This window comes from Ipomoea nil, unplaced genomic scaffold (assembly GCF_001879475.1).
Source record: "Ipomoea nil cultivar Tokyo-kokei standard unplaced genomic scaffold, Asagao_1.1 scaffold1694, whole genome shotgun sequence".
NCBI classification, from domain to species: Eukaryota; Viridiplantae; Streptophyta; class Magnoliopsida; order Solanales; family Convolvulaceae; genus Ipomoea; species Ipomoea nil.
The window spans coordinates 276,519-291,578 of NW_017618122.1; the positions used below are offsets into that span (position 1 = coordinate 276,519).

The 15,060-nt window shown below is 36.8% G+C and overlaps 2 protein-coding genes across 2 annotated transcripts; both read left to right on the plus strand.

Annotated features, from left to right (window-relative positions):
• The first annotated feature begins 5,798 nt into the window (after positions 1-5,798).
• LOC109191558 lies at positions 5,799-9,532 on the plus strand. Its single transcript, XM_019342185.1, has 5 exons — positions 5,799-6,411; positions 6,526-8,503; positions 8,716-9,043; positions 9,139-9,438; positions 9,527-9,532. The coding sequence occupies exons 1-5, from the start codon at positions 5,799-5,801 to the stop codon at positions 9,530-9,532; spliced, it is 3,225 nt and encodes a 1,074-aa protein (XP_019197730.1).
• Positions 9,533-12,637: 3,105 nt separating this feature from the next.
• Positions 12,638-13,864, plus strand: LOC109191559 (uncharacterized mitochondrial protein AtMg00810-like). Its single transcript, XM_019342186.1, has one exon. The coding sequence runs from the start codon at positions 12,638-12,640 to the stop codon at positions 13,862-13,864; it is 1,227 nt and encodes a 408-aa protein (XP_019197731.1).
• The last annotated feature ends 1,196 nt before the right edge of the window (positions 13,865-15,060 follow it).

Consider the following 15,060-nt stretch of genomic DNA (forward strand, 5'->3'; position numbering starts at 1 on the left):
GTGATTTAATGTGTTAATTGTATATGTGTTTCGTATATATGCAGTATATGTGACATAATTTGCAATAAAATGTTTTAGAAATCTAGAAGTTAATATTTTTGCTAGTTTCTAAAATATTTTGGAATCTGATTTGTGTGCTTTTTATATAAAGTTGTTTCTAATTATAATTTAGGAATATGTGTGTTAATTTTGTTAGTTTCCAAAATGTGTTTAATTTTTTGATTGGAAATTACCGTGTATGAGTTTAATATAATTGGTATGTGTGATTAATTATTTGTGGAGTAATTTTTGCTACTAACGAGATGTTTGAGTGTTATTATGTTTGTGGTACACGAATTTGAGAAGGAAATCAGGAGATAAAGGAGGAAAATTTAGAGTTTAATTGGGCATCAAACCTCTACCCATAAACTCCTACCCAACCTAAGCCTCCCCCCATACTCCTCTCCTATATCAGCACCCTTCCCAACCGATTCATTCTCTCTCAAATCGTCACCCTAATCCCTCATTAAATCTCCTAGAAACCGCTACCCATCACATCCACCGCTTTCTCGACCAATGAAGAGTCATGAAAGCATTCATCACACCTTTTGAAACCAAACGTCGGCTATATCCAGAGAAAGCCTTTCACCCTCTTCATCATTAGGACACACGGTTCTAGCACCTTCCTAGGACTATAAATTAGGACCTGAAGCAAACAAATCTGTGTGGAGATTTCTTTTGTTTGTATCTACTTTTTTGCAGGTTTCGATGACTCCAAAGAATCAAGAAAAGAGAAGATCTTCCAGGAGAGTGGCCGAGCAAGCAAGACAAGCGATGCTGAGAGCTCGACGTGCTGCAAATGGAGGACATGAAGTTGGAGACACACCTAGCGATCCTCTCATCCTATTCTCTGAAGAAGAGGAAGGACAACCACCGACCAAGGATCAAGTTCAAAAAGGTCCGAAAGTCTCAGCAGTGCAGCTACGACGCTCGACGCCATCACCACTGTCCTCTCGTCCTCTAACTCGCAGCTTCAAGCGATCTGCTCAACTCTCAATGGAACCCGGATTAGTCAATACTCTGAAATCAAGCTCTCCGTCTCCACCGCATGCTGATCTTGAGACTAATCACGGCGTTGGTCTCTCTGCTGATGAAGCCTGAATATGTGATGTGACCTGATCCAAAAATGTTATCTCTTTCTCTCTCCCTAAGAAGGAGATAAATAGTGAAAAAGGGATGTTTTTGCTACTGGTTTTGTCTATCTCTATTTTCTCTCTGTCTCTCTCTCCTACAAAATGAAAAATCCCTACGTATATAAAAAGATCAAAAGTTTCGTAGCCAAAACGACACACAAAAAAATATATGAATAAAAATAAAATAAAAAGGAATTAAAAAAATTATATATTATGGCTACAAAAGGGATAAAAGAAGAAAAGAATTAAGAGGAGAAGTGTCAGTACGAAGAGAAATAAGAGAACAAGTGTCAGAAGAAAGAAGAAGAGATATACCAGTGGAAGTTGCAGTAGAAGTTGCTACTGAGAGTAGACTGCAAATCACAGAGGATTTATCCAGTGTATTGCCGGTACACCATACCGAGTCTACCATGCCTACCATGGACCCTGTTCTAGAAAATGATGAATTATTTGCAGACAATTACACGAGAACAGAAGTCCTAGAAGAACAAGTTGGTGATCTCAATCAAGAAGCCGAATCACCTGAAGAAGAAGGGATGCACCTTATTGATACAGTTGTTCTCACAGATCCGAATAGAAGTCCATTCGGATCCCCTCAAAACTTTTTGCAGATGAATGATCAAGATGATGGCATATTTTCATCCTTATTTGCCAAAGTGGCCGAATCCAGTGATGTTGTTTGTCAAACAATTGGAGAAAAATTGGTTGAACAAAACCAAAAGCTAGATCAAAAACACACGGATACACGAGTCAATCTGAAGGAATTAATGGAGCATCAAAATATTTTGAAGACCCAGATTGACAAAGCAGAAAGAATCTTGAAAGGAGAATTGACAAAAGGCTTACTTGAAGTGATTCAGCTCATGAAGAAGGAACGTGAAGCAGCTGAAACGATTAACAACGAACGTCACTTGAGACAAATCAAAGCGATTCAAGATCAAGAAAGCCGAATCAACAAACTTGAAGCTGAACTCGCAGTTACAACAAATAAGCTTGACAACGTGCAAACCGTTTCCATTGAAACACACAACAGTGTTGAAACTGTGAAGGCAAATCAAGATCGAGATTTTAAGACCCTTGCATTTTTGGTTGATAACGCCAAAAGGGGGGAAGAAATTCTCAGTCACATGGCTTTGCAACAACAAGAATTTATTCTTGGAAGTCAACAATAGCCAGTAGTGTCTACTCATGGTAGAGGTCGAAGCCGCGGACAATCCTCATAAGGACCATCTCAGATTGGTTTTGCTCAGTTCGCGAATCCTAGTCTTGGTACGAGTACATCAAAGGTTTCTGAACAGCGTGGCTGGTTCGAATGCTCTAAGGGTACCGCCACTCAGACAACAATATGGACCAAGGAAAATTTACCAAGCATGATCAAGAAATGGCCTGCAGCCGATCAAGCCCAATGGATCTCGGAGAAGAATAAAGAAGAAGAAGGCAAAAGGAAAAGAACCGAGATGTGGTATGAACTAATTAAGAGATTTCACTGGAAATATGGGCATGAATCTTGGAGAAGAAAGAAGCTTCGAAAAATGTGTCTTATGGTGGGAAAAGGGAGTTCTTCCGGGCAACAATATCAAAGAAGCTTATGGACATTACATGGCCGGACAGCTTACAAAGAAATTTCAGAATGCAAAGTTCAAAGATGATTTCTTCAAGCTCAGAGAACATGTCAAGGAAATTTTGAAGAAAGACTCTGGTGTGAAGAAACCCAGAAGGTAATCTGAAAATTCTCTTAAGCTGATATTTTCTCTATTTTCGAACCTCTGTTGCGTTTTTCTCCATAAATTCGAAATATATCAATAATAATTTCCCATGGTCTATTTTGAGTCTTTAATTTTTTTTAATGTAATTAGACTTTCGTGAATTAAAAGACAAGAAATATGTCAAACGCATGACAAAATTAAAAATTGATGATGATCAAAATAAAAAAAAAAATAATTCAAGATGCGTTTAGGAGCTTGTCTAAAAATTTAATTCACAAGTTTCTTTTGATTGTGTCTAGAAAACCATCTGTTAAACTCATCTTGGCTTTGTCAAATAAAATTGAGCAAAAAGATTATTTTTCAAAGACTTAAAGCCAATGACCGAGTATAGGTTTTGGCATTATCAAAAGGGGGGAAATTGTTAGGAATAAAGTGTAATGTTTTTGATATGCCAAATTTGTATTTGTAGATCCCCCAATTTTATTTTATAGGTCTAGTAGAGTTTTAGACCAAGATCGGGAAATTATTTAATTATGAAAAGAGAAAAACAGAGGAAGATGGATGAAAAATAGAAGAAGAAGATATAAAGCCTAAAATCAAGAATTTGTCTGGAGAAAATGACAAATTGAAGAAGAAGATGAATGATATGAAATCACGTCAATGCTACTCAAAGAAGATATCCCAGAAGAATTTTCGTGAAGAAAATTAAAGTTGGAAGAATGCATGAAATTGACTTGGAGATCAAGCATCTATGGAAAAAAAGGAGTACATCAACTGTGATTGGAGATTTAATCAAAAGCTGTACAGACGAAGTGGATGATGCTTGATATATTATGCAAAATGGCTCAAGCTTGAAACTCACCATCAATAATTTTACAAGGTAAAATTTGAGAAGCCAAATTAAATTAATCTGATGGAGTTGGGCGCTAGTTTAAGCCTTGGGCGCCGATCACAAGTGGAAATTGGGAAGCAATTTCACTTGGGTGGAAATTGAGATGCAATTGCACTTGGGAGCCAATTCAAAGGAATTGGGAGCCGATTTCATAGCAATTGAAATTGGGAGCCAGTTTCAGAGAAATTGAAATTGAAATCGGGAGCAAGTTTCACATGAGAATCAATTCAAGATGGGAGCCAATGTAGAATTGAAATTGGGAGCCAATTGAGGTTGTAGTATGGGATGCAATTTCAAGTTGGGGACGGATTCAAAGAAGACATGGAGATCAAATTGAATTGAGATGAAATTCAATACCAGGAGAAGTCTGGGAGCCAATTTCGAAGTCAAAGTCAATAATTCAAATTGGGAAGCAATTGAAAGCACCAGGAGCAGATTGGGAGCCAATTGCAAGTCAAAGTCAATTGGGAGCCAATTACAATGGAGAAATTCAAATTGGGTGCCAATTACAAGCCAATTGAAATTGGGTGTCAATTACAAAGGAGAAATTCAAAAGAGATAGAGCAGTTGAGAAAATTCGAACCCATCAAAGGGAACGAATAGAGCAATTAAGCTTGAAAGAGCATAAAGCAAAACTCTCATTTGGTACAGAGCATACCAAAAATCTTCAAGTGAGAAGTGAGAAAAGAAAAAGAACTCAGAGAGCTTCAAAGAAAAATATTCAGAGAGTTCTTAAACAGAGCAAAAATATCAAGTGCTTTACTTGATATATTCAAATAGAGAAAACACTCAGAGCTATCAAGAGAAATCATTTCAGAGTGTTTATCTTCATCAAAGAGACCTGCGCATCATTGAAGATCATCTACAGAGTCTCAGAAGTTGGAAGCAAGACAACACTTGTTTTGGAGCAAAACAAGAGAAGGGAGGAAAGTAGCACGGAGCTGTGAAATCCTGGATTGTCACACGGAGCTGTGAGATCCGAAGCAGCAGTGTCGGAGGCACTGGGCGTGATTGGTGTGGGCTTGGTGATCAAAGCACCAGATCACGGGATACGTTTCTACCGGAGTGTGGAAAACGGGGGGAAAGTAACGCGGAGTCGTGAAATCCTGGGATAGTAGCGCGGCGACGTGAAACCCGAAGCAGCAGTGTGGTGTCACTGGGCGTGATTAGTGCGGGCTTTGTGATCAAAGCACTAGATCACGGAAATTCATTGTATCTTGGAACAAAGAAGTGGTAGATATAGTGAATTGCTCTTGGAGATAAGAGCAAGTGTAGTAGGAGGATTACACCACCTAGCGAACCACTATAATTGTCTTGTGTTCTTTACTGCTTTCTTTACTTACCGCTCTTTACATATTCGCTCTACACGAGATATACTGCTTACACAATTTCACACACACTTTATGTTTATTTATTTCCGCTGTGCACCATAATCTAACAATCTAGTTAAGAATTTTGGTTTATCTCTGGCTTAGCAATTGTTGTGTTGTGCGAAAAAGTTTGAAAGTCTATTCACCCCCCCCCCCCTCTAGACTTTCACCTTACCGCTTTTGGGACCAACAGTATATTTGTTATTATTGTTTATTGTGTATTATTTGTTATTGTTGTTTATTGTTTTGGTTTGATGCCATCTCTAAAGTGGTTTTAAGATTGGATTAGGTTAATTGTGAATTATTAATTAAGTATAAAAGCAAGCATTAAGGATGTGAAACGTAGGGGTTTATTGTATATACAAATTTGTTGTGTATTATTGTATATGTTAGGCATTGTTGACAAATTCGTTGTGTATTATTGTATATGTTAGGCATTGTTGACAAATTTGTTGTGTATTATTGTATATGTTAGGCATTGTTGTGTATTATTGTATATGTTAGGCATTGTTGGAATCATATTTGACCAACCATTACCTTATGAATTAGTAAATTTAAAATTATTTAGTTAAAGCTTTAATTTGAACCTTTAAGTTATAACTTAAGAAACTAACTCATTTATCATTTCTTAAATGTTGTGTGACAATATATAGGAGATATGGATCGGAGTTGGATGTATAAAAAACGCAATACACTTGAATATGTTCATGGGGTTCAAGAGTTTGTTAAAATTGCCGAGGAATATGCAAGTAAAATTGGTGAAAATTATATAGTGTGTCCTTGTTATGATTGTAGAAATCTAAAAAAGTTTCGTAGTTCTGAACAAATTAAGGAACATTTGATACGTCGTGGTTTTAAGATAGGATATGACCGGTGGATATGGCATGGTGAAACTGTCCTTACTAGTAACAGTACAAATCAAAGAGAATGTAGAAAAAATGTAGTGAAAGATCAAAGTAATGAAGATAATGTTGGAAATGATGGAGACAATGATCGGCTAGATGAATTGATACGGGATATGCAAGGGGATTTGAATGAAATGCCTCAAGAGTTTGAAAGTTTTTTTGAGAGTTCTGGAAAACCTTTGTTTTCTGGATGTAGTAAATTTACAAAGTTATCAGCAGTGCTTAAATTGTATACCATAAAAGCAAAACATAGGTGGAGTGATAAGAGTTTCACGGAGTTATTAGAGTTTTTAAAAGACATGCTTCCAAATGAGAATGAACTTCCTTGTTCAACTTATGAGGCAAAGAAAATGTTATGTCCGTTGAGTATGGAGATTGAAAGGATCCATGCATGTCCAAACGACTGTATTTTGTATTGGAATCAAAACAAAGACTTGCATGTGTGTCCAAAGTGTGGAGCATAGCGTTATAAACGAAAAGGGCTCGATGATGCATGTGAGCAGAAGAAAAGTCCTCCAGCGAAGTTGTTGTGGTATCTACCGGTGATTCCAAGATTCAAACGTTTGTTTGCAAATGCAAAGGATGCGAAGAATTTGCAATGGCATGCTAGTGGGAGAAAAGAAGATGGAAAGTTGAGACATCCTGCCGATTCTCCTCAGTGGAAGAACATTAATAAGAAGTTTTCTGATTTCGGTGCTGAAAATCGAAATCTTAGGCTTGGACTATGCACGGATGGAATGAATCCTCATGGTAACATGAGCAGTCGCCATAGCACTTGGCCAGTTCTTTTAACAATTTACAATCTTCCTCCGTGGTTGTGTATGAAGCGCAAGTACATCATATTATCATTGCTAATATCTGGTCCTAAACAACCAGGAAACGACATAGATGTGTACTTGGCACCGCTTATTGAAGATTTAAAGAAGTTGTGGAATGAAGGTGTGACAGTATTTGATGCTCATAGTCAAACCAACTTCACTTTACGAGCCATGCTGTTCTGCACAATCAATGACTTCCCAGCATATGGTAACTTGTCAGGGTATACTACTAAAGGGGCTAAGGCATGCCCTGTTTGTGAAGATGAAACATTTGATCTTTGGTTGAACAACAGTAGGAAAAATGTGTTCATGAGTCATCGAACCTTTTTACCTATTGACCATCCTTATCGAAAGAGGAAAAAAGCTTTCAATGGAAAATCTGAGACTGGAGTTGCTCGCTTACCATTATCAGGGGATGTTGTTTATGATCGAGTGAAAAACATTGGTAATGTGTGGGGAAAAACTTCAAAAACAAGTCAAAAGGGTATTTGGAAAAAGAGGTCTATATTATGGGATTTACCATATTGGGAGCACTTATCTGTTCGACATTGTCTTGATGTAATGCATGTGGAGAAAAATATTTGTGATTGCATTATCGAGACATTGTTGAATATTCAAGGTAAGACGAAAGATGGTATTAAAGCTAGAAAAGATATGGTAGAATTGGGGATAAGGACTCAATTAGCAACACAAGAATCTGGAAAGATGGCATACTTACCTCCAGCTTGTTATACTCTGTCTAAAAAGGAAAAAACAAGTTTTTGTAGCTGTCTAAATGGTGTCAAGGTTCCTTCTGGCTATTCATCTAACATTAAAAAGCTTGTTTCAATGAAGGACCTTAAATTGGTTGGTATGAAATCACATGATTGCCATGTGCTAATGCAACATATGTTACCTATTGCTATTAGAGGCATATTACCTAACCATGTTAGACAAGCAATTACAAAGCTTTGCTACTTTTTCAATGTCATTAGTAGTAAAGTTGTTGATCCTGAGGTGTTGGATTCTTTGCAAGCTGATGTGGTAGTAACTTTATGCCAGTTTGAAATGTATTTCCCTCCATCATTTTTTGATGTTATGGTGCATTTAACAGTTCACTTGGTGTGGGAAATTAAAATATGTGGTCCTGTATTCTTGAGGTATATGTATCCATATGAGAGATACATGGGAATTTTGAAAGGATATGTGAGAAATCGATATCGGCCAGAGGGGAGTATAATTGAAGCTTATGGCGCTGAAGAAGTGATTGATTTCTGTACTGATTATTTGGCTAATGTTCAGTCCATTGGTGTTTCTAAATCACGTCATGAGGGAAGACTCACAGGAAAAGGTACCATTGGGTTTAAAACACGTGTTCCAAGTCAAATAATCCGAAATCAAGCACATCATCTCGTACTGCAGCAGCTTTCTGAGGTTCATCCATATTTGGAACAACACTTGTCTATTATAAGGCAACAAAATCCTTCTAAAGGTGAAATGTGGGTGACAAAAGAACACAATTCTACATTTATCACATGGTTCAAAGATACAGTGATGCAAGAGTTATCTCAAGTGCCAAATAATATCACTGAAACCATTAGATGGTTATCGTATGGCCCTAGATTTGTTGTGAGCACTTATGAGGGATATGATATTAATGGGTATACGTTTTACACAAAATGTCAAGATCAAAAAAGTATAGTGCAAAATAGTGGAGTGACATTAGTAGCATAATCAAGAGAGTATTCTAGTGCTAAAGATACTAACCCGGTAGATGCTACTATGTCATACTATGGAGTCATTGATGAAATCTGGGACTTGATTATAAGGTGTTTAGGACTCCTCTATTTCGATGTTCTTGGGTTGATAACAGGCGGGGTGTCCGTGTAGATGATTTGGGTTTTACCTTAGTTGATTTTGGTCGGCTTGGATATCATGTTGAACCGTTTATACTTGCATCTCAAGCTAAACAAGTCTTCTATGTTTCTGATCCTATTGATAGTAAGTGGTCAATTGTCTTACAAGGCAAAAGAAGTATTGTTGGTGTTGGTGATGTTGTTGATGAAGAGGAATATGACCAATTTGATGAAACCCCACCATTTTCTATTGGTATTCAACATGTGACTTTATGTGAAGATAACATTGATACTAATTACATGCGTACTGATCATGAAGAAGGGTTATGGATTGACCATCCGACAGTATAATTTCTATAATGTAATCTTATTATTATTGTTTAACATGGTTATATTTTATAAGATGTTCATTATAACATATTTATCTTATGCATGTGCAGGTATATATATACATGGCTGACGATCACACAGATCCGGTGGTGGAGGAATCTTCAAAGGGAACAGAGAGCAAAGTGCGTAAAGCAAGAAGAGCTACAACTTGCAGTAAAATGACAAAGAAGAGACTAGAGGATGAGTCTAAGGTAATTGAGTTTGATGAGAAGAATAGGCCTCTTGGGCCAAATGCAAGGAAGTACTCAAATTACCTTGGCCTTATGGTTCGTATTCACATAGACATAAACATTCCACACTGGCGTCTTGTTCCAACTGCGGTTAAAGATGCAGTCTGGGATGAACTTAAGGTAATAGTCAATAATTTAATTTATCCATTGATCATTATTTCATTTTAGTTTTGAGTTCATTAGTTTATATATGTTAATGTCAATAAAGGCCTAATTATTTGTTATTTTATTGTTGTTTTTCAGAAAGAGTTTAATATCCCTGAGTCAAGAAGAAATCATATTTTGGTCCATGCACGGCTACGTTGGAAAGATTTCAAAACAAGATTGGTCCGTGACTTCATCAACAAACCGAACGAAAAATATAGCTCTCCCTGTGAGTTATATAAGTTCATGGATGAAAAAAAATGGGAGCAATTTGTAACCACGCATGAAACTGAAGCTGCCAAGGTACATTACATAATTTACTTTCTTAATAATCATGTAACATGGTTATTATTAACATATTATTAAATAATAACTTTTGTGTAAGCAGGCCAACAGTCAAAAGTATAGGGAGTTGCAAGCGCGAAATGTGCATCCTCACTATTTAGGGTCTACGGGCTATGTTGGAAAGCACTCTGAGTGGTTGATATGCGACCCATTGTCTTCACAATCTTCTTGTGCGGCTATTACCTCGAACATATCATCTACTGATCGTAGTTTGGATTGGGTTCGAGCGCGATCTAAAAAATCTGAAGATGGAAGTTATTACATTCCCAATGAAAAAACGAAGGGAGTGTTGGATAAAATTGTAAGTAATACAAATACTTTAAATATATATATTATTGACGAGATTACTAGCTAACATGTAAATTTTAATCTTTTTTTTTATGTTGAAATATAGGTTGAGAAGTGTGAAGAGATAAGTCAAGGCTCATTCCAACCAAAAAGGCAAAATGATGTAGTGACAACAGTTCTTGGCACCAATGAGTACGGTGGCTATGTGAGAGGTGTTGGAGTGTACTCCAATATTCGGGGATGTGTTTGGTAAACCGGAGAGCATAAGTCGTGGAAATTCAGCTGGGCTTGTTTCAGTTAGTGATATGGAGAAGATCATAGAGAAGAGAATATATGACAAAGTGGCTGAAAAGATTAGAAAAGAAACAATGGAAGATATGCAGCCCAAGTTTGATTTGATGCAATCCCAACTGGAATATTTGATGAAGAATGTACAAGCAAGTCCAAAAGTTGGCACACCAACTCGGAGCAGTTGTCATTCTATTGATCAAGTCAACAAACTTAAGGTAATATTGAATATCTTTAATATTTTGAATATTTGATATTCGATCTACTTGTTATTATGTCTTTTACTTTTGATTCATAGGAAAATCCAAAACAAACCCGAATGATGAATCTTGAAAGTGGTGATCAATCTGCTGTCCAATTACGACCACTTCTTGTTGATGATGATACACTGCAGCAATTGGGAGATGAATCTAAGAAATTGGTCAGACTTATTAAGAACCTGCCTTTCGATTTAGATTACATTAACGTGGATCTAGATGAGGCAATCTTCCATCATCAAGATGTGGATTTCATTCACGTGTTGTTTCAAGATATTAAAGACTTGTTGACGATGCGATGGCTTGATGTGACCATATTACAAATATTTATAATGTAAGTATTTTTTATAATGTTTTTATATTTAAAAACTTGTCTTTAGTCGTTAATTTTTATTAATTATCTATATATATGTTGTAGATGTCTTAGTCGGATGTGCTCCAAAATTGGAGTTCATACAATTGGATTCCTCTGCCCAAGGACTATTTGTGCTGACTCTGTACTTGCAGATATTGATAAGGTCACAAAATATCTTGTGAATGCCATGGTTGAACAGACGAATCGACACTTCATTTTAGCTCCATACCATGAAAAGTAAGAAAACTATATTTATATTTTTAATTATTTATTTAACTTAATTGCATTATTTGTGAATAACACTTAATATATTCATTTAAATGCCTTAGAAATCATTGGATGCTTCTAGTTATTTCTGTTCCATTAAGAAAAGTCTATATATTAGACTCCATTGCATCAATTGATCGCGAGTTTGAGATTAAGGCCACATTGAATGTGTAAGTACACCATTATTGTTAACCATTATTGTTTACAAATATATTATATTTTGAGAATTATTAACCATTATTGTTTATAAATTATTTATGATTGTATATTATAGGGCATTTCGATCGGTTGAAACTTTAGGAGGGAGAAGACCTAAAAACAACGTTGATTGGGTCACATTGAGGTATATATATCTTTCATATTTCATATTAATATTTTTATTGTTTAACATATTAATATATATACATATTTTCTAGTGTCCTCAACAACCGGGTGGTGTGGAGTGCGGGTATTATGTGATGAGATTCATGTTTGAAATATGCACTCAATGTTGGGATTCTGATGATTTAGATATGGTATGTAAAATTTATTAAAAGTAAATAGTTTTAAATTACACTTTAGTAATGTTAAAACCAATTATTTGATTATTTTAAATTTTTGTAGGAATTATTCTTTAATAGAAAGCCTTATTCAGAAGCGCAAATTGATGAGGTTCGTGAGATTTGATCTAAATATTTTACTCAAGAATGTATATAAATTTTTGAACTATGATTTAATTATAATAGTTAATTGTAATGATGAATTGTTGGTACTTATCTAGTTTAGCTTATTACATAAGTGTTGAAGTAGTGTAGTTTAAATATGTTGAAAACTTTGAAGTGTTGGCAATTATGTATTGAAAACTTTGAAGTGTTACGTTGTGAATTGAATTTGATGGAGTTTAATTTAGTGCTAAAGTGTTGGCGTAATGATATATTGAACTTTATTAGTTGAAAGCTTTGAAGTGGTATGTAGTGGTTGTGACTGCATGTTCTGGATGAACATAATATTTTTTGTACAGGAAAAAAACTGGATTTATTAACAAATTATTATAAAATAAAATAAAATAAACTATAATTCGCGTCCAAAGTTCTTCAACTTTGGACGCGAATGATCATTTTATTAAAAGAAGATGATTAATCGCGTCCAAAGTCGAAGAACTTTGGACGCGATTTACTGACTTTGCGCATCCAAAGTTGACCAACTTTGGGCGCGCAAAGTCAGTGGTCAACACTGTAATGAGATTAATCGCGTCCAAAGTTCTTCAACTTTGGACGCGATTAATCGTTTTTCGCGTCCAAAGTAGCTTTGGACGCTGATTGTATATACAATCAGCGTCCCCGACTTCTGCGTCCCAGCTACTTTGGACGCGAATTGTGCTTTACTTTGGACACGAATGACTGTTTCTGTACTAGTGTCTGGAATGGTCTGCAAGTTAGTTAAGTCCCTCTATGGACTTAAGCAATCAAGCAGGCAATGGAATGCAAAACACACTGAGGAGCTACTCCAACTTGGCTTTGTTCAAACATTGGCAGATCCTTCTCTATTCACTAAAGGAACAGGTGACAGCTTTGTTGCCCTACTTGTATATGTAGATGATATGGTCTTGGCAAGTCCAGATGAGGCACAAATCCATTTCATCAAGGAACACCTGCACAATGCCTTTCAGATCAAGGATCTAGGCCATCTTAAATATTTCTTGGGGCTGGAAATAGCCAGAAACAGGAAGGGTATTTGTATCAACCAAAGGAAATATGCTTTGGAGCTCTTGGATAGCAGTGGTTTTGTACACAGCAAACCTGTCAGATCTCCTATGGTGCCTTCAAAAAAGTTAAGTAAGGAGAGTGGAACCAGGTTAATAGACACTACTCAGTACAGGAAGTTAGTGGGGAAACTCCTATACCTCACCATAACAAGGCCAGACATCAGCTTTGCAACACAACAACTATCCCAGTTCCTAGACTGCCCAACAGACATTCATCTACAAGCAGCTCACAGGATTCTCAGGTACATCAAAGGGGCACCTGCCCAAGGTCATTTCTTCCCAGCCAATAATCAGCTATGTTTAAAAGGATTCTCTGATTCAGATTGGGCTGCTTGCCCAGATACTAGAAGATCAGTCTCTGGTTTCTGCATATTCTTAGGATCAGCCTTGATTTCTTGGAAGGCAAAGAAACAAGTGACTGTGTCTAGATCCTCTTCAGAAGCAGAATATAGAGTAATTGCTGCAACTTTCTGTGAAATCCAATGGCTATGTTACTTGTTGAAAGCCATGGAAGTTGATATGCCCACACCTGCTGTTTTGTTCACTAATAGCAAATCAGCATTGGCTATTGCTGAGAACCCTGTATTCCATGAAAGAACAAAAAACATTAAGTTGGATTGCCATCTCATAAGGGAGAAATTGCAGAATGGAATAATCAAGTTGCTACATGTTTCATCCCAAAATCAGCTAGCCGATGTATTCACCAAGCCTCATGCTCCAAACACTTTTCTTTCCTTCATAACCAAGCTTGGTCTACATAATATGTATGATCCAGCTTGCGGGGGGATAATAGAAGACAAGCAAGCCAATCAGTCAAAGATGGACAGTCAGCAGAAGCAGAATGAAGAAGCAGAATAGCATCGGTTATTTCTGTTATTTCAGTTAGTATCTGTTAGTGACAGTTAGTTGGTTAGGAACAGTAACATTGTTCTAGTAGCATTGTTCTATCTCTTCTGTATATAAACTCTGTCTTTCCTTCATAATAGATGATGAGTTTTTCCCTTTAAATAGATTACCTTTTCCTCTCAAATCTTCACACACCATAGCATCAGCCATAGACTTAGCCCATTCTTGACCACCATAAGGAGTGGTTCGTTGCGTTCTTCGCTGTTCGTCTAATCGCTCGGAGACATCAATTTAATTCCAGCGGTGGTAGCCGCAATGCAGCAGCCAGCCATGATCGCCTCCGGCGGAAATTATGGCGGTGGTCGTGGCGGAAAACGGTACTGTTTCTAATTAGACTTTCGCTTGGGATATGAGACATTGAAGTGAAGATGTTGATTTTCGGGCTCTCCATTTTGGGCAATAATCAAGTAATTTGATCATCACAACAGCCAATCGAAACATCATTTGCGGGAGCCTCAACACCAGAAGGATCGGATCGGAGGATCAGATGGTGCGTAAGTAGGCATAGGGATGCCACCACCGCAAGCCTGTCCTCGATGTCTCCGTCTCTGATCTATCTCCACCGCTGGTCTGATTGCACAAGGCTGACGTCGATCCTCAATTGGCAAACAACCTTAGATGATTACAAATGACCCAGAATATCCTTCGATTGCCCTTGAATAGCCTCCATTATCGAAGTCAATGCCAAAGACGAGGACTGGTTTCCTTCGATCGAGTCTGAAGGCGAATAGATTGCCGCAAAAAGGAGCGATCCAAAGGAGAGGAGCGAGGAAGAGATACGGCTCGCAACCGAAAACCAGATGGCGACAAGAGGTGTGGTTAATACATTCGCAAAGCATCGGGTGCTGATAACGTGTTAAAATGAAAAAAAAAAAAAAGAATAGAGAGAAAAAGGGGAATCTCATATCCATTCATCATTCATTCTGTACAATGGTACATTATATATAGGGTACAAGATAATCTATACAATAAATTCTAGAAACCGTTTCAACCGTTACAAGGATAAATACTAATAATGTCCATTAATAATATATATTTGTAACATTTTTTTTCATGATTTCTCTTTTGAATCTTTTTTTTGGATTTTCTTTGGAATGGAACAAACTTTCATGGAAACAAACTTTAAACCAATGATCAAGACCCCCACA

What these genes read in the sequence shown, in the direction of transcription:
- LOC109191558 (XM_019342185.1), top strand. Translation starts at nt 5,799, where the DNA reads ATGGATCGGAGTTGGATGTATAAAAAACGCAATACACTTGAATATGTT. An exon ending in GAAAATGTTATGTCCGTTGA is followed by an intron (nt 6,412 to 6,525) that starts GTATGGAGATTG and finishes ATAAACGAAAAG; the next exon opens with GGCTCGATGATGCATGTGAG. An exon ending in TATGGATTGACCATCCGACA is followed by an intron (nt 9,044 to 9,138) that starts GTATAATTTCTA and finishes ATGCATGTGCAG; the next exon opens with GTATATATATACATGGCTGA.
- LOC109191559 (XM_019342186.1), top strand. Translation starts at nt 12,638, where the DNA reads ATGACTGTTTCTGTACTAGTGTCTGGAATGGTCTGCAAGTTAGTTAAG.